At 44.6% G+C, this 24,447-nt stretch overlaps 3 protein-coding genes across 8 annotated transcripts; 1 reads left to right on the forward strand and 2 right to left on the reverse strand.

Moving 5' to 3' along the window:
• Window positions 1-2,476: 2,476 nt before the first annotated feature.
• Apoa2 (apolipoprotein A2) lies at window positions 2,477-3,794 on the reverse strand. Of its 2 annotated transcripts, none has more exons than XM_046428869.2 (4): window positions 3,717-3,794; window positions 3,473-3,547; window positions 3,070-3,202; window positions 2,477-2,693 (listed from the first exon to the last, which is right to left on the reverse strand). In XM_046428869.2, exons 2-4 carry the CDS (start codon window positions 3,522-3,524, stop codon window positions 2,573-2,575), a joined length of 306 nt encoding a protein of 101 aa, XP_046284825.1. In that variant the 5' UTR covers window positions 3,525-3,547; window positions 3,717-3,794; the 3' UTR covers window positions 2,477-2,572. The 2 variants fall into 2 exon arrangements, with proteins under 2 accessions (XP_046284825.1, XP_046284826.1); XM_046428870.1 differs by having other exon boundaries at window positions 3,721-3,743.
• Window positions 3,795-3,889: 95 nt separating this feature from the next.
• Tomm40l (translocase of outer mitochondrial membrane 40 like) lies at window positions 3,890-10,021 on the forward strand. Of its 2 annotated transcripts, XM_046428868.2 has the most exons (10): window positions 3,890-6,084; window positions 6,305-6,552; window positions 6,835-6,902; window positions 7,201-7,293; window positions 7,573-7,674; window positions 7,824-7,929; window positions 8,130-8,252; window positions 8,355-8,431; window positions 8,655-8,757; window positions 8,895-10,021. In XM_046428868.2, exons 2-10 carry the CDS (start codon window positions 6,438-6,440, stop codon window positions 9,032-9,034), a joined length of 927 nt encoding a protein of 308 aa, XP_046284824.1. In that variant the 5' UTR covers window positions 3,890-6,084; window positions 6,305-6,437; the 3' UTR covers window positions 9,035-10,021. The 2 variants fall into 2 exon arrangements, with proteins under 2 accessions (XP_046284824.1, XP_058430080.1); XM_058574097.1 differs by lacking the exon at window positions 6,835-6,902 and having other exon boundaries at window positions 3,890-6,157.
• On the reverse strand, window positions 9,596-16,038 carry Nr1i3 (nuclear receptor subfamily 1 group I member 3). 4 transcript variants are annotated; one of them, XM_046428864.2, is made up of 9 exons: window positions 15,821-16,038; window positions 15,170-15,309; window positions 14,126-14,256; window positions 12,346-12,515; window positions 11,992-12,131; window positions 11,229-11,374; window positions 11,019-11,132; window positions 10,725-10,845; window positions 9,596-9,857 (listed from the first exon to the last, which is right to left on the reverse strand). In XM_046428864.2, the coding sequence occupies exons 2-9, from the start codon at window positions 15,301-15,303 to the stop codon at window positions 9,728-9,730; spliced, it is 1,086 nt and encodes a 361-aa protein (XP_046284820.1). In that variant the 5' UTR covers window positions 15,304-15,309; window positions 15,821-16,038; the 3' UTR covers window positions 9,596-9,727. The 4 variants fall into 4 exon arrangements, with proteins under 4 accessions (XP_046284820.1, XP_046284822.1, XP_046284819.1 ...); XM_046428866.2 differs by having other exon boundaries at window positions 10,725-10,830; window positions 15,821-16,037; XM_046428863.2 differs by having other exon boundaries at window positions 11,019-11,135; window positions 15,821-16,037.
• Window positions 16,039-24,447: the final 8,409 nt, after the last annotated feature.

Here is a 24,447-nt window from a genome sequence, read left to right on the forward strand (position 1 = left end):
CCTTTGACCCCCAGATGCTCTGAGATAGAACTAGAGCAGGGAGTATGCTCCCTACACACCACTCTGCTGGGAATGTAGCCATGTTTGGAGACATCAGAACCTAAGAAATGACATCTGCATACAATGTGGCCTTCTGTGTCTGAAAATTGACAATTGTTGGATTGTGGGGGAGCCTGTCTGTCCAATCCCAGATTTTCACCAATCCAGATATGTACCAATCCAGTATATGCATATGGGAATTAGCACAGTTGAAAAGCCAACCATGCAGAAAAAAAATGGGATAACCAGGGTTATGTGAAGCTCCTAATAGAAGGTTTTCTAGAAAGAGTGATTTTAAGGGGAATACTAAGGTAAGAGGAACTTTTAAGAGCCAGATGCAGTGGTGTACTACTGTAATCCCAGTGACTCAGGAAGCTGAGGCAGGAGAATCAAAAGTTTGAGGCCACCGCTGGGGCTATATCTCAGTTGGTAGAGTGCTTGCCGTGCATGCACAAAGCCCTGGGTTCAATCCCTAGCACTCAAAAAAAAAAAAAAAAAGTAAAAATGTTTGAGGCTAGCCTGGGCAATTTAGCAAGATCAAAAGGTTCAGGAATGTAGGTCAGTTCAATCCCTAGTAGCACATACACACATAGAGAAAGGGACCTTAGAGAAATGGCCAAATGGGGATTAAAGACAGGTAAGGCAAAGGGAAGCAAATTGGACCCAGATAAGAAGTCATCTCCCCCAAGCCCATGGGTGAGTGACCAAGGAATCCCATGTTTGTGCCTGTCCTGTTTCCAGAACTGCCAGAAAGCTCTGCCTGGAAGTATTTAAACTTCCTGAGATGCTGCCAGTTCTACCTTTAACCCAGCAGGCATTCTTGAATGGGTCTAGGGTCCCCAAGCTTCCAGCAACCCCTTGTGCCAAGCAATACTTTGTACTGGTAGTAATTTATGCTTCTCAAACTATTTTTCAGTTGTACCATTTGATTCACTTGTCAACTCCTAAGGAAATTCAGGCTTTTTGAAATTAACTTGTCCAAATTGTCACCTTGCAAATAACAGACTAATAAATCTTTGTTTCTGTACACTTTGCCTCATGAGAAAAGGTAGATATTTTGAAATAAAAGGGTAGGGGAATAATTATGAATGGTGAGAGTCTTGAATGCCAGATTAAGGAGGTTGATCAATATATAGAATAAATTGAAGCCATCTCCAGTCTCCTGGAGAAAAATGACTTCAGATGCTGTATATGAAATGAGCCGGGACAGGGAAATAACTGTTATAATGAATTAATTAATTTGGTACTGGGTATTGAACCTGGGGCACTCTACCACTAAGCTACAAACCCAGTCCTTTTTAGTTTTTATTTTAAGACAGGGTCTCGCTAAGTTGGTGAGGTTGGTCTCAAACTTGTGATCCTCCTACTTCAGCCTTCCAAGTAGCTAGACATACAGAGAAAATAACTTTCTTAAAAAATATTTGTTTTTTAGGTATAGATGGGTACAACACAATGCCTTTATTTTTATGTGGTGCTGAGGATTGAACCGGGGTCCCACCCGTGCTAGGGGAACGCTCTACCGCTGAGCCACAATCCCAGCCCCGAGAAAATAACTTTTAAAGGAGGAGGTTAAGGTTGTAGTTCAGTGGTAGAGTACTTGTCTAGTATGTGTGAATCCCTGGTTTGATTCCTTATACTATAAATAAGTAAAATAGGAATTCATTTTTATTGGAAAAGGCCTCATTTTAGAACTGTGTATCTCCCCCTATCAACCCAACCTGATTTCCATTTTCATTTAATCCAGGTATCACAGCATCTCTTATATCCCATGTCCACCAAGTTAGATAACTGTCAGGCCTTTAAATGGCTACCAGTTCCAGGCTCTAAGATGGTTACTAGGCCAGTTCTTTGAATAGTGCCCGGATAATGGTAGGGGAAGGGCTTGGAATGGGTCCAAGCTTTCAGAGGTTTTGAAAGGAGGGAAGAATTAGAACACTTTTAGGGAAAGGAGTGAAACCAGGGTTTCTCTTTTATTGTGAGATGGAGAAACAAGAGTATTCTCCTTACTCATAAGGAAAGAAAGGGTCTTGGGTCACACCACTGGACTCATTTTGAGGAAGATATTTTTCTCTTTCTAGAACGATTAAGGGGAAATTCTGAAGGATGCTTTCATTTCCTGTAATTTTCAGAAGTCTAGGGATTGAGTTTATGAATCCTTCCTTTCTTTCACAGTTCCATGTCCTATGCAGTGGCACTATCACTCCACGGCAGAGCCATGCCTGGGCTGTGGGAGATTCCCTGGGCTTGAGGAAGAATCACAGGCACACCACACACCACTGCTATATCGTTTCAATCATTTGTCTCTTCAACCCTTTCTCCATCCCTCCACACCCAAACCCTTCTCCCTTTTAGAAGCAGATTTATCTTTTTTTCTTCTTTCTACTCCTTCCCAACTCTGCTACTTTTCCCAGTCACCTGAACACACGAGACTCACAACTTGAATCCTTCCACATTTATTGTAGAAAATGGGGAGTTGGTAGGGAGAGGGACACTAGGCCTGGTCCCTGGGGTTGGAAGAAATGGTACGGTCTCCTCACTGCTCAGCAGGCTGTGTTTTTTTGAGGTCCATGAAATTGCTCAAGAAGTTAATCAGATCAGTTCCAGCCTTCTTGACCAGGGGTGTCAGCTGTTCCTGCGTCTTTTCAAAGTAAGCCCTGGATAGGGGAGGGATTAGAGGTCAGTGTGAAGAAACCTAATGACTGGCAGGGAGGAGCCTTGTTGGTGGTGAGAAGGAGCAAAATGAACTAGGTCTCTGGTCCCTCCTGCCATGGCAAAGCACCTAGTAGGAGAATCAAGCCCGCCACTGGACAGAGCAATAGACTCTAGAGATTGAAATTCAGGGACCACTTCCTATTGCCTCTATCTGTCCAAAAGGTACACACGATCTATGGGCAATGGAAGAATTTTTCTCCCCAGTTTAAGCTTAATCCTTCTTAACCCCCACCCCTGAGTCAGTCTCCAGTAAGACCTTCCATCTTCTGTTCCTTCTTTCCACTGTCCCACCTCCAAACCCTTACCCCTGACACTTACTTGGCCTGGGCTTGAAGCTCTGGGCCCTTGGCCTTCTCCACCAGGTCCTTGCCATAGTCCGTCACAGTCTGGAGGTACTGAGAGAAAAGGCTCTGCAGAGTTGGCTCCTCAGCCTGTCTCCGAACCAAAGCCCCTAGAAACATAGGCACACTTTTCTCAACTGGGTCCCCAGCAATGAGTCCTGGTCTCCCACCATACCTCTGCCATTCTCCACCCCAGCTCTCAGCCCCCTTTCCAAATAGATATATAGACAAATCTTTGGATTTTTTTTTTCTTTTCTTTCTGGACTTCAGAGAGGAAAGCTCCGTGGTTGCCAGACTGAGGCATAGGAACACAGAAAATGGGTAGTGAGGACCACCATCTCCTGTTCTTCTTTGTCCCCCTCCCTCCATATCATACCCACCTTCAAGGCTACAGATGGTAAGGAGAAGCACAGTCATTGCAAGCAGCTTCATCGTGGTGACAGTAGAAAGGTGGCCTAGAATATAGTGCTGGTGGTGAGGAAGGATGATGAAGCCAAATGGGCTTCACCCCCTCCCCAGGGATCTCACATCCAGAAGCCCTCTCCACCCTGGTTCCCTTCCTTTCCACCATCAAAGCCCAGTCCTCTTCACATGCTGCCCACAGCTCTTGCTCTCTCACCATACCTACTCAGCGTCTCTGTCTTTGGTGTCTGTTGCTGGCCTGGCTGGAAAGGCAGGGACTATATACCTGTCCATTTCATCACCCCCTGTCAGGTGATAGAGATTCTGGGGAGATATTGGGGGAGGGACCATGTTGAAGTAAACAGATTGGAGAAATGGGGGAGGAGAGGACAAGAAACGAGGAACTCATGGCGATGAAATGAGAAGCAGAGGGTATAGGCCTTAGTGAAGGGCAAAAGTGTACACATCCATCTGTTTAAGATTGACTCTTTTGGGATCTGGGGCTAGTTATCTTTGGATTTGTATGCAGTGGGGAAGCAAGATTTCTAATCATTTCTCTGGAAAGCTCTGACATCAAACCCTTGATCCTTGATTTTTTTATCTCTTTTCTGAGTAAATTTCATCTCCCCAACCCTACTTGTCTTCACTGCAACTTTGAAGATAAGTATTGGGGAAAAGAATAAAAGAAAAAAAAAAGCAGTTGAAATTAGGGGCAGTAGTGAAGGGAATGGGGGTTAGGAGAATGAGAGTCAGGGTCAGAGGGCAGGTGTGATTGACTCTGTCCTTTTTCAGTTAATGTATAATGAGACAGGGGGAGAAAACAACCCAGAGCCCAGAATGGCCCTCCTGGTTGCTGATCAATGAGCATACCCTTCCCCCAATAAAAACAAATTCAGAAAACAGCCTCTGCCCTTCCTCTCTCAGTTGGAGAGCTCTGGCAGGAAAAGACACAAGAGGCTCCTGCTAGGATAAGGGTTGAATATACCTGGTCATCTGACTGCCTTATCAGTTCAAGGCAGTGGTCAGCCAATATTGAATTAGCAGGGGCCATAGAATACCTATGGCCAAGGTCCTGGCCCTTGTCCCAGCCCTAATTAAGGGGAGGGGGGGTTACATTCCTAGGTCCAAAGCATTTCAGTAGAATTAGCTAACTAGATACCAGAAGCATTTGTATCTTCCGCCCTATTGCCCTCAAAGTTTGCTCCCTAGGTATGTGGAACATTCCTGAAAGATGGGAGGGAGTGGTGGGAGCTAGTGAGGAAGGTAGGGAACAAAGGCTAAAAAATTTTATTCCGTTTTCAATTATTCCCCAGTAGAGCTCATAGTTCTTGAGTGTAGTCTATTGCTTGCCCCTGGCCCTAAGGCAGAGCACATTTGTGGTCTGGAAACTTATTCCTAGGTTTTATTTGTTCACCCTGCCTGAAAACTCAAAGAAAGAAGGATTAACAATAGAGGTACCTGTTTTTGTTGTTATTTTGGGGGACGTGTACCAGGGGCGCTTAACTACTGAACCACATTCCCAGCCCTTTTTTGTGTTTTATTTAGATACAGGCCTCACTGAGTTGCTTAGGGCTTCACTAAGTTTCTGAGCTGGTTTTGAATTTGCGATCCTCCTGCCTCAGACTCCCAAGCCGCTGGGCTTAGATGGTATTTTAAGGAATAGTTCTGCCCAGAGCCTGCTCCTCTACCCCAAACGTTTTGTCACACACCCATTTCCTTTCTACCGAGAGCGGACACTCCTGAGAGGTGTAGACCTCTAGAAGATGAGGGGGTTTGTGTCTGGGGAAGAGCTGTGCTTATGTGTCATTTAGAGGCGGGCTGTGGAGGGCTGTGGATTCAATGGGGATGTGGGGCATGATATGAACTAGGTTCGAAAGAAGTCTTCAGGGACATTCCTTCATCATTCATCACTAAACACAAAATCTGAGTTGGGTGTGGTGGCGCACGTTTGTAATCACAGCTACTCCAGAGGCTAAGATTGGAGGATCACAAGTTCAGCTTCGGCAACTAATCGAGTCCTATCTCAAAAAAAGTAAAAAAAAAAAAAAAAAGGTTGGGGATGTAGTTCAGTGGTAGAGCTCCCGGGGGTTCAATCCCCAGTACCAAAAATAAAACAGCCTCCAGGCTGTAGTTTCACTTTTTTCGTGGCTGGTGCAAGGAGTTTCAGTGACCCAAGCGACAAGATACTCCCTCTAGTGGTTTGAACGTTCACAGGTTTATCTCGACCTTGGAGAGGCAGGGCAATCTAAGGCCTTCTGCAGAAGTCTAAGGAACCACCAATCAAATCCCGCTGGCCTCTGCCCCGCCAGGGTGAAGCTCTCCCGCTAACATGCCTGCCACTCTTTTGCTTCCTTCTTTCTCATTGGCGACTAGGAGATTGAAGTGCCTTTTTTCCCACCCATTGGGCGGGACCGAATTTGGAGAGGGTTGGGTCTTAGGTAGTTTCCTTTGCCCGGTTCCAAGATGGCGCTCATGGCCACTTCGGAAATGCAACGTGAAGCCGAAGCTTTGCCATTAACCAAGATGGCTGCCCCCATCAAGATGACCGGGGTGTGCCGGGGGGAAAGGGACCGCAGGATGGTCTGAGATGGTAAGGGCTACTGTTCTATTGCGGGCCTGTCCTCAGGGCGTGGGAATGAAGATTAGAAAGACTAGGAATCCAGGTGAGGTCTGTGGTGGGGGTTAGGATTAGAAAATGGGAGCGAGGACAGGGGTGACAGGTGGGGGTGAGGGATCAAAGATGGGGTGGGAGTGTGCCTAGGGTTCTATCTCTCCATCGGTGCTCTCTCCCCCCACTCTTCCTGTTCCAGGACTAGCATTCGATCATGTGGAAGTTTCTGAGACTGGGGAGCCTGATGATGGGGGGTGGGGCCCGTGGGGGGTAGAGGAAGCCAGAATCCTTTCCCAGGCTAACCCGGGCCCCTCCCTGTCCTCTGGACTAAAATGGGTAATACTTTGGGCCTGGCACCGATGGGGAGTTTGCCCCGCCGGAGCCCCCGCCGAGAGGAACCTCTACCCAACCCTGGGAGCTTCGATGAGCTGCACCGGCTATGCAAAGGTGAGAACTCTGTCATTTGGATCTCAAGTTGAATGGGCGGAGGAAGGGAGGGTCTTGAAACCTGATGTCCAGTGATGGGAACAGAAAAGGGGAAATCACAGCTGCGGCATTCAGTTCAGGGAGAATCAGGTGCCCAAATGAAGTGGAGCATTTCGTTTGAAGAGTTGAAAGGAGGTCAATCCCTCCAGTGCTTCATATGGGATTGAAAGGGGAGACTATCTCTTTGGGTAGGGATTCCTTGTCTGTGCTTATTCCTTCCCTTCCCCCCCCCACCCCCTTCAGATGTATTCCCAGCACAGATGGAGGGAGTGAAGCTCGTTGTCAACAAGGTTCTGAGCAGCCATTTCCAGGTGCTCCCACTTCTCTGTCCCATCCTTACCATTCCTTCGTGCCTATCCTTGGATCCTCCTTTCCTTTTTGCACTCCAGCCTTAGCTAGGCTATGTGGGACAAATGAGGGAGGCTGTGGGGTTCTCTTTACCTCCCTTGCCTGCGGGACTTGGTGCTTTAAATCTGTTAACCCACTGCATATGTTGGGATATTTGGGATTCTTAAAAGGCCCCCTGAATGGGGAGAAGATGACGGGTGGGATGAGGTATTGAAATGAAACATGGATGCTCTCTTCCTCCATTGACTCCTCTTTCTGCAGGTGGCTCACACTGTGCACATGAGTGCCCTGGGCTTGCCTGGCTATCACCTCCATGCAGCCTATGCAGGGGATTGGCAGCTCAGCCCCACAGAGGTGAGGGCTCCACATACCTGGGTCCACTCTCTAAAAGCGCACCTGGGACTTAGGTCTGGAGGAGGAGGAAATGTGTGTGTTCAGGGAAGAATTGACAGTAACCAGATTCTGTCTCTTCTGAATGGCAAAGGGTGGGGAAACAATTCTATGAAACGATGCCAGAGTTTTTCTTTGTGTCTCCACTAGGGGGCGCTGAGTAATGTTAATGAAATCCCAGTGTTTGGGTTTAAGTTGAGTAATGCTACCCAGCTCAGCCTTACTGTCTACACTCCTCACCAGGTGTTCCCCACTGTGGTAGGGGATATGGACAGCAGTGGAAGTCTCAACGCCCAGGTCCTACTTCTGTTGGCAGAGCGGCTCCGAGCTAAGGCTGTCTTCCAGGTGACCCACAGTTCCTGCCTCCATCCATCGAGGCACTTCTCTTTCTCCTCTATGGGTATCCTGCCCCGGGGAAGCCAGGGGGAGGATCAGAGGCAATAGTGATTATAAAAAGATGGTTGGAGATTTTACTTCTTGCTCTCTCCACACAGACACAACAGGCCAAGTTCCTGACATGGCAGTTTGATGGCGAGTATCGAGGAGATGACTACACAGCCACTCTGACCCTAGGAAATCCTGACCTGATTGGGGAATCGGGTGAGGAATTGGGACAGGGTTCTTTTGAACCTTAAACAGGGTTCTATTTGCTAATGTTGGACATGCCTCCTCATCTTCTGTACAGTTTGGGAGTTTGAAAAGGAATTTCTGGGGCAGGTTGTAGGAGGGAACTGGGGGTGAAGGAGTAGGCCTCACTATTGTCTCTATGACTGACTCCGTGTCTCCTCACTCCCCCACAGTGATCATGGTCGCTCACTTTCTGCAGAGCCTCACTCATCGACTGGTGCTAGGAGGAGAGCTAGTTTATCACCGGCGGCCGGGCGAAGAGGGGGCCATCTTGACTCTGGCTGGGAAGTACTCGGGTATGGGGTGAAGTGGAATGGCAATTCTGGACTTTGCTGGGGTCCCTGGAATGCATCCTACTACAGTAATTCTCCTTTCCCCTTATATTTTGTTTTTTACAGCTGTACACTGGGTAGCTACATTGAATGTGGGATCTGGCGGGGCCCATGCAAGCTATTACCACAGGGCAAATGAACAGGTGAGCTACTGATCTCATGCCCTATGCTAGCAAGTCAGTTATATAAACTTTTGCCTCTGTAGACAACCCCCCCCCCCCCCAGGCTCTTGCTGGCCTAGTATTCTTCCTACCCACACAAGGTATACATTTTCATGGATGTCTTCATTCTGCTGATCCCCTGTCAGGGCCCCTCTGGTCTTCACCAAGACTGAATCCCCCTCTTATCCTTGCCCTTGTTTTTCAGGTTCAGGTTGGAGTGGAGTTTGAGGCAAACACAAGGCTACAAGACACAACCTTCTCCTTTGGTTACCACCTGACTTTGCCCCAGGCCAACATGGTGTTTAGAGGTAAGAGTTATTGTGACAGCATTCAGAAGTGCTGAAGGATCAGGGGATGCAGAGGGAGGGAAGTTCTACCTTATTTTTGCCAACCCTTTTCTCCAAGTCTTGTTCAATAACCTAGTTGATGTTTTCTTTCCCAATAGGCTTGGTGGATAGTAACTGGTGTGTAGGTGCTGTGCTGGAGAAGAAGATGCCCCCGCTGCCCGTCACCTTGGCCCTTGGAGCCTTCCTTAATCATTGGCGCAACAGATTCCATTGTGGCTTCAGCATCACTGTGGGCTGAGGTTGTCCCAGAGTCAGCCCCCACAGCTGGAACCTGAGTCAGGTGTCCTAGGGCCAGAGACAAGGCTCCTCTCCAGAGCCCACCTCGATGGGTGACCTCTAGGTCCTAGGAGCAGAGTGGGGAACAGGACCATACCCTTCTCAAAACTGGCGCTGCCACTGGGTCAGCTGATAAGGCAGTGGTTTGAGGCTCCCACTTCTGCCACCAGCCCCAGTATCATCTTCCCCACGCTCTTGTTGCTCTGGACTAAGGGAGAAGGATTAAGGAATATGTCTGGTTGAACTCCCCCCTTCATTTCCATCTTTGTTTTCCTCTGGATTAAAGCCCCTAGCTCCTTCCTCTCCAGAGCAGAAAAGACTGCATGGGATTAGCTTCCCCATCCTGTTTTCCCATCCCAGAGGCTGAGAAAGTAGGGCTGAAGGGCTAAATTTTGGGCATTGAAAAATGGGACCTACCCATTCCCAGAAGTTTTACCTCTTAGCCTGAGGCTTCCTCTTCTTCATCTTCTATGCATCCAAAGGACAACCTTATCCCCACGGTCACCCCTAAGTACCCCAATGATCGCATGAAGAGGCATTTATTGCTTTAGTCTTTCATTACAATCACTGAACTCCCTTTCTCCTCGTCCTAGCAATTTCCCCTTTCCAGTCCAGTGTGTCCCAAGTGGGCTGGGGAAGGAGGCCAGGGTGGGGCTCAGCTGCAGATCTCCTGGAGCAGTGGCATCATAGCAGATAGTCCCTGTATGCGCTGGATTTGGTACCAGTATGCGTTGTTAATACTCCGGAGTTCAACCAACAGGCCCAGCAACTTTGCATATAGAAACCTTTGAAGGAAGTAGTGGGGTTACCAGGGAAGAGGAAGGAAATAAGACAGCTAGAAGTCTTGTCCTGAGGCCCTGACCCACTGAATTGACCCTCAGTGAAGCTAAGTCTGAAATTTAGAGAAAATCATGCTCTGATATGAAAATCTGTCAAATGTTGAAAAGTCCCCAAAGGAGTGTCTGTCTGATACTATCTTCTCACAATGCCCAGTTTTTCCTGAACTCTGAGGGCCAAGTGTGAAAGAAGCCCCAGACCTTGCCAGAACTTCAACTGAGTAGAGTCTGAGGGTTTGGCCTTCTAGAGCAAGTTCTAGAAGATGGGTGGGTTGTTCTGTGGTACAAAGTATCCTCCTTCTGGCAAACTGACTTATTGAGGAATGAGTAAGAACAGAAGTTGCACATACCTCAGAGCCTAGATAGATCCTGAATCAGGGACACAAAACTGTGAATGACCCTAACTTCAAGGGAAATGAAAAATTCAAGGAATTGGCCAAGTGGAGAGGCGAGAAAGGGCCAAGGAACAAAAGTGAGCAAGATTCTTAATGGTCCACTTTAGTCTGGAGAAGTTGTAGTGCTAAGGTGATAGATGTCATCAATCTCAGGAATGCTATTATAAGAGCCTGTGAGCTACTACTTTGCATCTCTACTGAATAAAAAAAAAAAAAAATTGGAAAAAGTGAGATTAAGCATCAGTAAGAGCAATTTGAATGCTGGAACTGTGCAACTGGGATGGCCAGAGGAAAGGACCAGACCCCAAGAGATCTGGTTTGCCAAAGGAAAAGACAGGAAAAGCATTCATCCAGAGTTCAGTGTTTTCCATAACCTCTTCTTTCCCCAGTGCAGCCTCCAAGCTCCCAGGCTCCCACCTACCGATTTCGGGGCCTTGGTTCCTGTTCCTTGATGTAGCTGTCCAGAGTTAGTGCCATCTCCTCTTGCAACTGATCAATCTCTTCTCTCTGGGTAACTCCAGGCCGATCTGTAAGAGAGAGAGCTGGGAGGGACAAGGGGGAGGGGGGAGGCCTGCACAGTGTCCCAGGGTCTGAGGATGATAGAGACCCACTCCAAAGGTTTAAAGGCTAGATGGCCATGGACGGATGGATTCAAGGGACCCAGTTTGGGTAGAGATGGTGGAACCAAAGTTTCTGGGCTTTGGGAAATGCTCACCAGGAGAGAAGAGGGCCATAGCAGCCATGAGCACATACTCAGGCTCCTGGAGCTGCAGTCGTTTTAGTGTCCCATGGAAGCGAAATACCAACTCCAAAAATTCTTCCTGGAACCCTGCTGTAGGAGATATGAGGCTTAGAGCCTCTAGGTCACCTCACCTCATCCCATACCACAAGGACACATGCCCCTACTGCTCTAGCACCTTCTCACCATGGGCTGCATCTTCCATTGTGTAGTGAAGAGGTCCACACAGGAAGTTTTGTGTTTGGAGACAGAAAGTGGTATTGAGTGCAATGTGAGATATTTCCACAGCTGCTCCCTTGAGAAGGGAGATTTGGTCCTCCATGGGCAGGGATCTGTGGAGAAACGAAAAAAAGGGCATTTTAGACAAGTCTGAGCTTAGGAGAGGGAGAGGAACTTCCGGTCCTGAGTGACACACTTAACAACAAACCTGGTTTTGAGACCTGATGCTTGGAAAGACTAAGGGGTGTGGTAATTTGTTGAATGACTTTTTTATTTTGAGATGCTGAACCACTGAGCTACATCACCAGCCCTTTTTATTTTCTGTTTTGAAACAGGGTCTCATATAAGTTACTTAAGACCTAGCTAAATTGCTGAAGCTGGCCTCAAACTTGCCATCTTCCTGCTTCAAGCTCCCAAATTGTTGGGATTACAGGCATGCACCACCATGTGTGTTAGGACTCCCCCAACCCTAGTACTGGGGATTGAACCCAAGGGCTCTCTACCACTGAGCTACACCCCCAGCACTTTTTATTTTGAGACAGGGTCTACTGAGTTGCTGTGACAGGCCACGAATTTACAATCCTTCTTCATCAACCTCCTGAGTAGCTAGGATTACAAGCATGAGCCACCATGCCCATCTGATCAGCAACTTTTAGGGGTGGGGTGAGATGAAGATGGTATATAATTTATGAAGCCCTTGCTTCATGAGAGAGAAGGGAAGATCACTCACCGGAAAAGGGGCAGATCTTTTGTGAACTTGATAATTTGCTGCATCATGAAAGTGTTGATGTCTGCGATGTGTGTGAGCAGAGGTAGCACAGGGGTCAGGGTAGGCAAACGCTGATGATGGATGAACAGGTAGGCTGGAGGCTGTAGAGATCAGGATGTGAGCCAGAGTCCCTGGCTCCTAGGGCTTTTGTTGAGGCCTCACCAGCCTTATCTTGGAAAGGTTCTTTAGAGGAACTTGCCCAGACTGGGGTTCTGGAGAAGATCTATCCTCTGTTGGTACATGGTACACAGCCCTCTCCCTTAGGCCACCTCCTAGATACCCTTTTGGTCACTTTCAGCCCCGATCAGTGCTCACCCTGAACTGCACAAACTGGTCAAACATGGTGCCAACATGACGAGTGTGGGCCCCCAGAAGGGTCTGGACCAGCTTTTTCTGCTCCTGACTCAGTTGTGTAGGAGTCTGCTGTGCCCGCCGCTGTGCCTGTTTTGCTCGTCGTAATGCCAGGGCTTCTGCCGACAGTATCACTGTACCAGACGAGATGTAACAAAGCTATTTAGACCAGTGGAGAACATCTTTCAGCCAGTCCCTGGTCTGGGATTCCTCAACCGCCCTACACAAGGAAGAACTGGGGAAGGAAGGAGAGTTCCTGAGGCTTCCTTGAATTTGATTGACTCCTAGAGACCTCAGGTGTGGGGAATTCCTGTCCCCTTTCACCAACCTCAGTTACCTGTAAGGCACATGGCAGAAAACAATGCACTGTGGGAAAGGAGAGAAGGATGGAGAGTAAAGTGGGAAAGGTATAAGATGGTTGGCTTTGGGGGGAAACAATAAAGAGGTGCTTAATAAAGTGCTAAGGCAGCCCCTTGTGTTTGTATAATATGTTAGCTTTTCATTGCCATGACCAAAATACCTGACATAACTTAGAGGAGGAAACATTTCTTTTGACTCAATTTCAGTCTATGGTTGGCTGGTTCTGTTCTTTGGGGCGGAGGCAAGGCAGAACATCATGGCAGAAAAGCTGCTCAGCTCATGGCAGCAGGAAGCAGAGAGAGGGAGGAAGAAGATGAGGAAGAAGACAAACCCTTCCAGGGCATGTTCCCAGTAAGCTACTCCAATTAGGTCCCAACTCCTACAGTTTCTATCACGTCCCAATAGTCCATTCAAATTATTAGTTCCATCAGATGGATTAATCCACTGATGAGGTTATATCCCTCATGATCCAGTCATTTCCTAAAAGCCCTACCTCTGAATATTACTGCATTGGAGACCAAGACTTCAACACATAAGACTTTGGGGACATTCCAGATCCAAACCACGACACAGCATTATAATTTCAAAGGTTCTGAGGTTAGATTTCACTGGATGAAACAACACTGTGGTAGACAAAGTAGGTATTATTCATATTTTTCAGAAATGTAAATAGGCTTAGATTCCAGCAACAGGTCCAGGGTCATAAAACAAATGATGCAGACTGAATTCAAACTAAGATCTTTTGGTTTATAAATAGTTTTCTTTCCATCCTATTGAAAAGTACTGCAATCTTATGGAAAAAACAAGAGTTTAGTATCAGGCAGACTTGAATTTGAATACTGACTGTACAACTTTTTAGCTGGTTGATCTTGGGTAAGTTAACTTCTTTGAGTCCCAGTTATATCATCTATTGGGAGCATAGCATAGTTACCTGGCACAGAGAAAGCATTAATTAATTAAAAATTATAGAGCATCTACTAGGTGATAGGCATTATATTCAAGAGATAAAAGAAAAAAGCCGGCCATATGAATACCAAGGGAAGCACTTTTCAGGTAGAGGGAATGAGGAGTGCAAAAGTCCTGGGGAAGAGTGTGATTGGTGGGTTTAAGAAGAGCATTGAAGTCAATGTCATTGGACTGGATTGGGCAAGGGGGAAAGAGGAAATGAAGTCTGAAAGGTGGTATGCAGGAACCAGATCAAGAGATCTTGTACTTTAAAAGAGATGGGGAGCCATTTAAAGTTTTGAGTAGAATAGTGATATCATCTGTCGAATTTGAAAAAAAAAATCTTACTGTGCTTGTTAATGCAAAATGTACTATTGGGAACAAAGACAAAACACAGAGACAGTCAATGGACAACTGGGAAGGTAGGAGACCAACTCACTGTCTTTCCTCATGCCAGCACCTAGACACTTCTGCAACCTGCAGGCCGGGCAGTGGCGCCTCAGGGTCTTGCTGATCTCACAGCTTCCAGCAAAGGGGCAGGTGAGACCCGTGCTTTTACTGACTGCTCGTCTGTGAAAGACAGACATTTTTGTTTTTTAGTTGTAGATGGACACATACCTTTATTTTATTTACTTTTATGTGGTGCTGAGGATTGAAACCAATGCCTCACACGTACTAAGCAAGCACTCTAGACCACTGAGCCATAACCCCAGCCCCAACAGAGACATTTTTAATTTTTATGGTACTAGGAATCAAACCCTCCGGGGGGGGGGGGAGGCCTTAACCACTGAGCCACATACCTAGCCCTTTTTAAAAAATATTTATTTTTTAGTTGTAGTTGGACACAATACTTTTATTTTTATTTATTTTTATGTGGTGCTGAGGATCGAACCCAGGGCCTCACATGTGCTAGGCAAGCACTCTACCACTGAGCCACAACCCCAGCCCCATACCTAGCCCTTTTAATTTTTTATTTTGAGACAGGGTCTTGCTGAGTTGCCCAGGCTGGCCAGGAACTTGCCACCCTCCTGTGTCAGCCTCTGTAGCTGGGACTACAGCTGTCTCCCACCTTCACTCAGCAAAGAACTTCAGGAGTGAATAGAGCACAAGTTCAAAGCACTTCAGGAGTGAATAAAGCACAACACACAGGATCATTGGGGCAAGCCTAGTCAATATAGTATTACCTTAGTGCTTTGCAGTGGGCACATAATAAGTACTCTTGACACACACACACACATGCACACAGAAAGGGGGGGGGGAAATGGACTGTGTGCATGGGACAAACATTTGGTCCTCTCTCTTTTATCATGCCGTCAGTTTATACAGTGGTGTGGTTGGCAAGATGTAGAGTGCTAGCCACAGAGTAGTGAGACTTAAATACAGGAGGAATGTAGCTGGACAAGGCTGGGCATGTGCCAGGGTTTAAAGGCTGACTGATAGGAGCTGGGAACAGGGTTGTTTCTATGGAGGAGGAGGGTCTTACCTGAAGAAACCTTTGCAGCCCTCGCACGTCAGAGCATGGAAATGATAGCCTGTGGCTCGGTCCCCACACACCACACAGTTCCTTGGCTCATCTTCCCCACTAGCTATGATTCCAGGTGTTGATGTGGCTGTCATGGACCCCTGAATGTAAGAAGATTTAGCAGGCAGCTCTGAGCCACTTGTGACTTTCTCTTCTTTCTGTAGAGCCTCTTTCCAAACCTGCTCCCCAGCACTATTTATACTAAAAGCAAGACAGTTGCTTAAGTCTCTGGCCCTGAACAAAAAGCTTTTTTTTTTTTTTTTTTTTTTTTTTGGTGGTGGTGGTGGGGGGATACTGGGAATTGAACCCAGGAACCAGGAGTATTTTACTACTGAGCTACATCCCCAGGCAGAATTTTGCTAGCTGAGGCTGATTTCAAACTTAAAATCTTCCTATCTCATCCTCCCAAGCTGCTGGGATTACAGGTGTGCACCACCACACCTGGACCCCAAAAGATTTTACTATTGAGTATTTTACTATTGAGCTACATCCCCAGGCAGAATTTTGCTAGCTGAGGCTGATTTCAAACTTAAAATCTTCCTATCTCATCCTCCCAAGCTTCTGGGATTACAGGTGTGCACCACCACACCTGGACCCCAAAAGATTTCTTACCTGCTTCTCTTAGGTAACACACCACAGGCCACAGAATTTGGTGCAGGATGCGTCTTGCCAAATTCCCACAGTGACTCTGCTTTCCTTGTGATCTCAGGAGTTAGCAATTATGGTATTTTTCACTACCTGGAAAACAAGGGATGTCTATGTATGTGGCCTCTGGGTGCTCTCAGAGCCCTAGGTAGGTAGGGCACATACTCTGGACCTAGGGCAAAGGCCTGTGTAGGAAGTTTCCCAGCATGCCCAAGGTGCTGGTTGGTGGCACATAGGGAGGGTTCCTGGTGGGCGGGACCTCACGACTCATTAAAAGCTGCTTCTTATCAGGCTCACCAAGTTTTTTTTTTCTACTTTTGAGCTTCAGGGTAGATCTGCAGCCTCCTCTATACATGGATCCTGGACAAGCTGTGAGGGAAAGAAAGGGAGAGACAGAGCAAACTTTTCACATGCACTATGTCAGTAGTAAAATTAACTATTTTACTAACAATGATATCTTACAATTATACCAGACTCAGAAAAGTTCTTTTAAAAAAGACTTTAAAATTAGGCTTCAGAAAGAAATAAAATGGAAGGATGTAATAAAAAAAATTTAAGAGCCAGGCAGAAGGGCTGGGTTTGTGGCTCAGTGGGAGAGTGTTTGCCAAGCACATACGAGGCACTGGGTTTGATCTCCAGAGCCATATTAAAAAAATAAAATAAAGATATTGTGTTCATCTACAACTGGAAAAAAAAAGAGTCAGGCTTGTAATCTCCAGAGACTTGGGACGACAAGGTAGAAGGATCACAAATTCAAGTCCAGTCTCAGCAATTTAGGACCTGTCTCAAAATTAAAGACAAAAGGGCTGTAACTGTAGCTCATTTGTCTACAATTGTAGAGATTTGTCTAGCTTCCTTGGGTTCAATTCCCAGCTTATATTAAAAGAAAAAGAAAAAAAAAAGGCTGGGAATGTAGTTTAGTGGTTAAGTGCCTCTAGGTTCAATCCCCGGTAAGTGGGGGTGGGAGGAATTGGTCTAACTAAGAGCCTAGAAGAGGGTCCCATTTTCTTACTATGAATGGCTGAGAATTAATTCAGAGTGAATTCTAGTAAATCAGAGGTAGCTGGGGTTGATTTGTGAACTCCTGTGCCAGAGCTGACTTCAGGTGTGACCTATGTAGATTGCACTATGCCCTGCATTCAGAGGAGTTCATTGCTTGGGTCAATGCTCTGCTCTGCAGTCCTGAAATAAGATTTTTTTTTTTTAAATAAGGGTTTTCATTTTTCATTGGGTCTCCAAAACTATGTACACAGCATGTCTGGAGTTAAGATGAAGGACTTCTGATTAATGCGTTTAAGAATCAGAAGTAGGGGGCTTGGGTTTGTGGCTCAGGGTTAGAATGCTTGCCTAGGATGTATGAGGCACTGGGTTCAATCCTCAGCACCACATCAAACATAAATAAATAAAAATAAAGTCATTGTGTCTATCTACAACTAAAAGAAACAACAACAACAAAAATTAAGCAGGGTGCAGTGGTGCATGCCTGTAATCCCAGTGGCTGGGGAGGCTGAGGCAGGAGGATCACAAGTTCAAAGCCAGCCTCAGCAATTTAGCAAGGCTCTAAGCAACTCAGTGAGACCCTGTCTCTAAAAAAAAAAAAAATACAAAAAAGGGCTGGAGATGTTGCTTAGTGGTTGAGTACCCCTAAGTTCAATCCCTGATACCAAAATAAATAAATAAATAAATAAATAAATTTTAAAAAGAGATTCTTCTCATTGAGGATTCCTAGGTATTAATTGGTTCTGCCCTGCATAAACTGTTCCCACAGAATAAAAGAGAATTTTTTCCTTCTTCTTCCTTTTTCTCTCATGTCTTCAGTTTCTTAAGAGCTAACCTATAATTGTTTCTTTAAAGATGGGTTAAAAACCCAAGTGCAGCTTAGAGTCATAAACACAAACACACACACACACACACAATAGTAAGTTGAAAAAAGAACCTCATTTAGGTTCCCAGAATGAATTGGTAGAATCCTTAACCTCAAGTGGTACAATATTCAACTATGCATAACTTGGTATTTTAAAATAAGCTGAGTTTAGAGAGGTGTTTGGATCTGGTCTTTGGGAGATGGTGAGTATATCTATGTGTATATATATTTGTTGTTGTCTTTGCTCAAATGTGACTGAGATTTCATACTAATTTGTTCACTCAACAAATATTGATTGAGAATCTACTATGTGTTTAGATACTTGGGACAAAATGATGAATAAGATGCTTTCCTGACCTCATGGCATTGAAATGCTGGTAGGAAGACAGACCTTTAAAGAAACATAAAGAAATATATTCAGATGAACAGTGGTGCTATGTATAGAGCATTAGGGACCATATGTATCAGACTAAACAGTTTGAGTCCATCAGGGAGCTTTGAAAGGGTAAGCTGGGAAATGACACCGCCAGATCTGTGTTCTGTGTAGTTTACTCTGTTGACTCTTTGGAAGATGGATTTGAGGAGGCAGAACTGGAGGCAAAGTAACCAGTTACTATTGCCCAGGGCTGGAGTTGTAGCTCAGTGATAGAGTGCTCACCTAGCAAGTGGGAGGCACTGGGTTTGATCCTCAGCACCCCATAAAAATAAATAAATAAATAAATAGAAAAACAAACAAATGAAAGAAAACCCATAATGGAGGTGAGAGATCAGGTGGTTTAGGACAGTGGTAGAGAGAGAACAGAGTTTTGAGATATATAGGTGAAGTAATTTGGAATTTTGTGACTACTAGATGTCTGGGTTGAGAAAGAGGAAGAGTTAAAGATTGCTCCAGGTTTCTAGCTTGGTTGATTAAGCAGCCGGTGGGAAAGAGACAACGAAAGGAAAAGCATCTCCCATACTTAGGTCCCAATCCACTTCCACATCAACATTTTTTTTCTAGTAATAAGTTGTCAAGTCCCCATTCTCTGATTAGGCATCATAAGGAATAACAAAAGACGGCATCCGTATTACAAAGAAATTTATAGTCTAACTATGGAGACTAAGTTAATTAAACTACTAAATCTTAAAAGGAAATAAGCAGGGCTGGGGTTGTGGCTCAGTGGTAGAGCGCTTGCGTAGCACGTGTGAGGCACTGGGTTTGACCCCTAGCACCACATAAAAAATACTAAATAAAGGTATTGTGTCCATCTACAACTAAAAAATATGTTTTTTAAAAAAGGAAATAATCACATTCTAAATTGTGCAGTAATGAATATGCATAATATCATAGGTAGCAAGTGCTTTATTAATTTATTCTTTTGTGTGTGTGTGTGTGTGTAGTTGGTTCAGGGGACTGAACCCAAGAGCACTCTACCACTGAACTACATTGCCAGTGCCTCCCCGCCACTTCCGCTTTTTTTTTTTTTTAATTTTGCAACAGGGTCTCACTAGGTTGCCCAGACTAGACTTGAGCTTGCAATCCTCCTGCCTTAGTCTCTGGAGTCGCTGAGATCATGGGTATGTGCCGCCATGCCCCACCACACCCAGCTTCATTTATTCTTATTGACTGCCTAATGTGAGCAGCGTACTATGTAAGAATCTTACCTCCGTTAACCCTTTAAGATAGATAATATTACCATTTTACAGATGAGGAAACTGAGGCTCAGAGACTTTAGTATTTTTTTCAACAACTCAGATACTTTAAGTAATTTGTACAAGGGAACAATATATCCAACAGTTTATTAGATGACTTCACTTGAATGTCACCGAGGCATCTCAAATTCACTAGGTCTAAAATGTCACTATGTCCAATTCCCCACAAACTAACTTCTCTGTATAATCTAACTTGGTGACTATCCCAACTTGAGAAAGTGGAAAAAATATGGACCTTGGAGTCATACAGACTTAGGTTCAAATTGTGACTCTGGCCCTTGATACTTGAATTCATTTTCTTCCTAAATTATTTGTCATGACTAACCCAGCTCCATGGGGCCTGGGATTCATATATCATCATGCTGGGCCAACTGGTACACTTCCTCTCCTAGGTCAATATTTAATGCTTAGGGAGAGGCCAGGTGGAGACAGATGTTCCGGCTCAGAGCTGTCCCTTGACTGGAGGTCTGGGGATTATTGTGAGCTTTGTTCATGGAGAAGTTCACCTAACAGTTCTTTGAGATAAAGTTGCCTTGGGGACAGACCTCCCTGAGCTTGGGAGACAGAAATGTCTCCCAACTTTAGAGTCTCTTCTGTGGATCAGACTGAGACTGGTATCTGCTGCAGAAGGCACCTGGCATCCAAATAGACTTCAGGGTTAACTGATGCCCCCATCCTCTTCCAACACATCTATCCTGAGCCAGAGTCTGAAAAATACCTGTGTTGGCCATAGCCTGGTGGATTGAGCTCTCTGAATTTTAGATTTTTGTTTTTATTTTTTAATCTGGAAGAAAGAGTTAATAACACCCATTATCTGGGTTCATTGTGAAGGCTAAATAAAGTAATATATGTAAAATTCCTCAAACAGTGCTTGGAACATGGAAGAAAATAGATACATATTTATTTTTTCCCTTCTTCCTTTCCTTCCCCACCCTTTCCCAGATGCCAAGCCAGAAGATGTGGGGGTGGGGGTCACCTAGCCTCATTTCTCTCCCTCATGCCCATGACCTGTTATTTCTGTCTCTTGACTTCTAACCACCCACTATCTCTAAGCTGAGTTCAAGGCCTCATCATTTTTCACTCATCACTGCAGTAGCCTATTAAATTATTCTCCCTATTCCCAGCCTCATCTCCTTCCAACCCATCCTCCATGCTGTTGCTATTTCTAAAATGCAAATTTGATCATGTCTCTCCCCTGCTTAAAATTCTTCATTTGCTTTCCATCACCTTCAGGGAAAAAAAAAATCCAATCTCTTTAGCATGTCACACAAAGTCCTTTGTGATCTGGCCCCTATTTATCACTCTGTCCTCATCTATTCTAACCTCACTTCCCTCCGCTGACCTAGCACAAAGCACTCTGGCTCTAGATGTGCTTAAACATTTGGAGTTCCCTGAACAGGCTGTGCTCACTCACCTCTGAGCAGCTTTCCTTGTTGTTCTGTCTGATTGGAATCACCTCAAGCACCCCCACCTCAAACACTCCATCCTTGGTTTTCCTGATCCTCTTGGCTCTTCTGGCCTGAATGCAGCAGATCACTTTGGAGAACCTGTGAGCTGTAGAGGCTAGAGCTGTACCTTTGCACACAAATTTGTCACAGCACTTAATTACGTTGCAGAACAATTGCCTGTTTCTTTCTGACTCTGTCAATCAACTATGAGTTGCTGAAGTCAAGGGCCACATCTTTTTATTACTTCAGGCATATATAATGAAAGTTTATGGATGAGTAAATGGGCTAGGGTATGAATTAAGTTCTGATTCCAAACTCCTGCTCTTTCCACATGGCATTGTATCCTATATTTGTGCCATTTGTTTGTCCAATAAATATTTAAGGGGAACCTATTTTGTGCCAGACATTTCGCTAGCACTGTAAGTTCCAAGGGGTCATTTGGATACATTCCTATTTTCCTCTTAGCTACTGTCTTTCATAGTTGGTCATCCTTTGCTGTCCTGATTCTCTGGCAGGATTTCCATTAAGAGTGTGTGTGTGTGTGTGTACCTGGGGATTGAACCCAGGGCTTCTTGTATGCTAGCCAAATGCTCTATCACAGAGCTATACCTCCAGCTCTCCACTAGTCCTCTGGTCTGATTCCTAACTGGTTTGTGACTTCTTCTTCTTCCTTTTTTGGGGGGGAGGGTGGTTTTGACTTCTTAACTACTGCTACATGCTGTTCCTACCTGCCATGTTCATAGTTGATATCTGGCCAACCTCACTCAGGTGTCCATTGAGCCAAATTTCTAATCTGGGCTTGCTCTATTTATTGCTCTAATCTGTTTGGCACCCCAGGTGCTGGCACAAACACTTCTTGGAACAGGAAGGGTTCCTTTCATTGGAGCTTTATAATCTGGCTTTAATCTCCTTTCTTTAAAATCATCAATGATTTCCCGTGGTCTGTTGAATTCACTGGGCTTTCTCCCATGTTTCTCCTAATCAACAATCAACCTTCCTACTGCTTTTGAACCCCTGACAATTACATTCTCTTCCTCTCTACACCCCCAACCCTTGCACCAATATACTAATAGCTATTTTTTTCTTTCTCCTCTAATGGATTCTTCTTTTTCCTAATTCCCCATTATAACTGTGCTACCTTTCTTTTATGTTCTGCCCTAATGATTCCTCTATATAAAAGTCTTCAGTAAAAAAGTAAAGTAGCTTCTGGGTGCAGTAATACATGCCTGTAATCCTGATAGCTTGGGAGGCTGAGACAGGAGAATTGCAAGTTCAAGACCAGCCTCAGCAATTTAGCAAGGTCCTAAGTAGCTTGGTAAGACAGTGTCTCAAAATAAAGAAATATTTTAAAAATCTAGAGATGTGACTCAGAGGTTATTAAACATAGCCTTCATACAAATAGCATTTCTATATTATTCTTGCAGGGAAAAGAGCACTGATCTGACAAGAGAAAGACTAAGAGCAGGTAGACCAAGATGGGCATACTGCACACCCCTGGGTTCAATCCCCAGTATCAAGAAGAAAAAAAAGTAAAATAGCTAACATTTTTTTGTGTGTGTGGTGGGGAGGATGGGGAGGTACTAGGGATTGAACCCAGGGGTGTGCTCTACCATTGAATTACACCTCCAAATCTTTTTATTGAGTCAGGGTCTCACTTAGTTGCTGAGGCTGGCCTCAAACTTGAGATCTTCTGCCTCAGCCTACTGATTTACTGGGATTACAGGCCTGTGCCATCTGTAAGCCCAGCAATTTTGTAGTTACTTCTGATGCTTACTCAAGTTAGGAGTCTTCTATTGCTTTCCCTGGACTGCAGCCACACTTTCTCAGACTTCTATTATGGTGCCTGCAACAATACCATACCTTTATATTCACATAACTGTCCCTTGCCTACTGGATTGTAACATCTGTGTTGCATGGGTTTTTCTATCCTGACAGCCACATTGGTCCTGGCCATAATGTGGGCTTAATAGCCAATGGATGATTTATAATTTTCCCTATTTCCTGATTCTGAATTCCAAGAGTCACTTTGAATCCTCGCCTAAATATTCTTATTCTTCAGGTATTATTGATTCCTTATGCCATGTGTCTCCTGATACTGTGCCTTTTCTTCTATTACCATCATTACAGTCACCAGGCTCTTGCGTTTTATACAACTGCAGTATACCCATCTTAGTTCTACCTGCTTTTAGTCTTTCTCTTGTAGATCAGTGCTCTTTTCTCTGCAAGAATAATATAGAAATTCTATTTGTATGAAGGCTATGTTTAATTTTCTTATTTTGATATCCAGGACCTTTACATATCTCCTGAATCAACTTGATCATAAAACTGTCTTCTTTCATTCTTTCTCTTATTATTACTCAGATGCCAGGAAGACATATCTTTTCTTCCTTCCTTTCTCTTTCCTCCACTTGCCTATATTTTGCTCTTTCTTTAAGGCCCAACCTATCACTTTCCCCAGGAATCTTTTGATTCTTTTGGTTCTATCTGATGTCTTCCTTCTTCGAACAATACTATTTATTATCATACTATTTAGTATTGTGGCATACTTGAACATGTAATCATCTATAGCAGGGATTGGCAATTTGTGGTCTGTGAGCCAAATCCAGCTTGCTGTATATAAACTAAGAATGGTTTTACACTAAAATTTAAAAATAAGGATATTTTGTAGCATATGCAAATTATATAAAATTTAAACTTTAGTGCTCACAAATACAGTTTTATTGAACATAGCCATACCTATTTGTTTACATATTGTTCAGGCTTCTTTCAAGCTATCATAGGAGAGTTGAGTAGTCTCCACAGAACATATACTGCCTGCAAAACCTAAAATAATTATCATTTGATTGTTATAGGGAAAGCTTGCTGATCCCTGATATAAGGTCTTGAATTCTCTTTAGAATATTTTCATAGCTGTTTAAAAACTTCAGAAAGGTCTGTTTCATTAAAGGCAATCTTTTCAATGCTAATTAGCTGTTCATTAGAAAGGGGGGAAGCCAGAGGAGTAGGCTGGTTAGAAATTTAGTAACTCAGGCAACGGGATTCCCATTGGAAAGTGAGAGTCGAGGATCTAAGGTGGATGACAGAAAAGAGGTCATCTTTTTTTCCCAATCTTTTTTGTTTCCAACCAGGCAGAGAAAGTGTAAAAACACAGAGGGTCTAACTAGAGAAAGGTCTATTTGTGGTCTGAAACTGATCTGAAAGTGGTTGCTGACTGAGGCTCTCATGATTGTTATAATAGTTGGTTGTGGTAGCACACGCCTATAGTAATCACAGCAACTGAGGAGGCTGAGGCAGAAGGATTGCAAGTTTGAGGTCATCTTGGGCCACTTGGCAAGAACATTCCTCAAAATAAAAAGGGCTAGGGATGGAGCTCAGTGGTAGAGCGCCCCTGGATACCATCCCTGGAACTGCAACAAACCAACACACCACCAAAAGATTTTAACTGCTAAAGCTGAAAATATTTAGTCTTGGCTGACTAAAGCTGTAAGTAAGGTTTTACAATGCCCAGAATCATAGGCATGAGAATTTAAAGGATTTTAAAAGAAAAAATGAAAGCTAGATAGACAAGCAGGAATTACACCATTTACCTA

Source organism: Marmota monax, unplaced genomic scaffold (genome assembly GCF_021218885.2).
Source record: "Marmota monax isolate L192 unplaced genomic scaffold, Marmota_monax_Labrador192_F-V1.1 WCK01_AAM20220418_F8-fsc00145, whole genome shotgun sequence".
NCBI lineage: Eukaryota > Metazoa > Chordata > Mammalia > Rodentia > Sciuridae > Marmota > Marmota monax.

Coding starts and splice junctions, on each gene's coding strand:
- Apoa2 (XM_046428869.2), bottom strand. CDS start 3,524: ATGAAGCTGCTTGCAATGACTGTGCTTCTCCTTACCATCTGTAGCCTT. Junction 3,203..3,472: donor TACCATCTGTAGCCTTGAAG/GTGGGTATGATA, acceptor CTATGTTTCTAG/GGGCTTTGGTTCGGAGACAG. Junction 2,694..3,069: donor GAGCTTCAAGCCCAGGCCAA/GTAAGTGTCAGG, acceptor TCCCCTATCCAG/GGCTTACTTTGAAAAGACGC.
- Tomm40l (XM_058574097.1), top strand. CDS start 6,082: ATGGTAAGGGCTACTGTTCTATTGCGGGCCTGTCCTCAGGGCGTGGGA. Junction 6,553..7,200: donor GCTGCACCGGCTATGCAAAG/GTGAGAACTCTG, acceptor CTCTTTCTGCAG/GTGGCTCACACTGTGCACAT. Junction 8,758..8,894: donor GGCCAACATGGTGTTTAGAG/GTAAGAGTTATT, acceptor CTTTCCCAATAG/GCTTGGTGGATAGTAACTGG.
- Nr1i3 (XM_046428863.2), bottom strand. CDS start 15,303: ATGACAGCCACATCAACACCTGGAATCATAGCTAGTGGGGAAGATGAG. Junction 12,516..14,125: donor TGCTGGCATGAGGAAAGACA/GTGAGTTGGTCT, acceptor CGTCTGGTACAG/TGATACTGTCGGCAGAAGCC. Junction 9,858..10,724: donor GAACCAAGGCCCCGAAATCG/GTAGGTGGGAGC, acceptor CTTCCTTCAAAG/GTTTCTATATGCAAAGTTGC.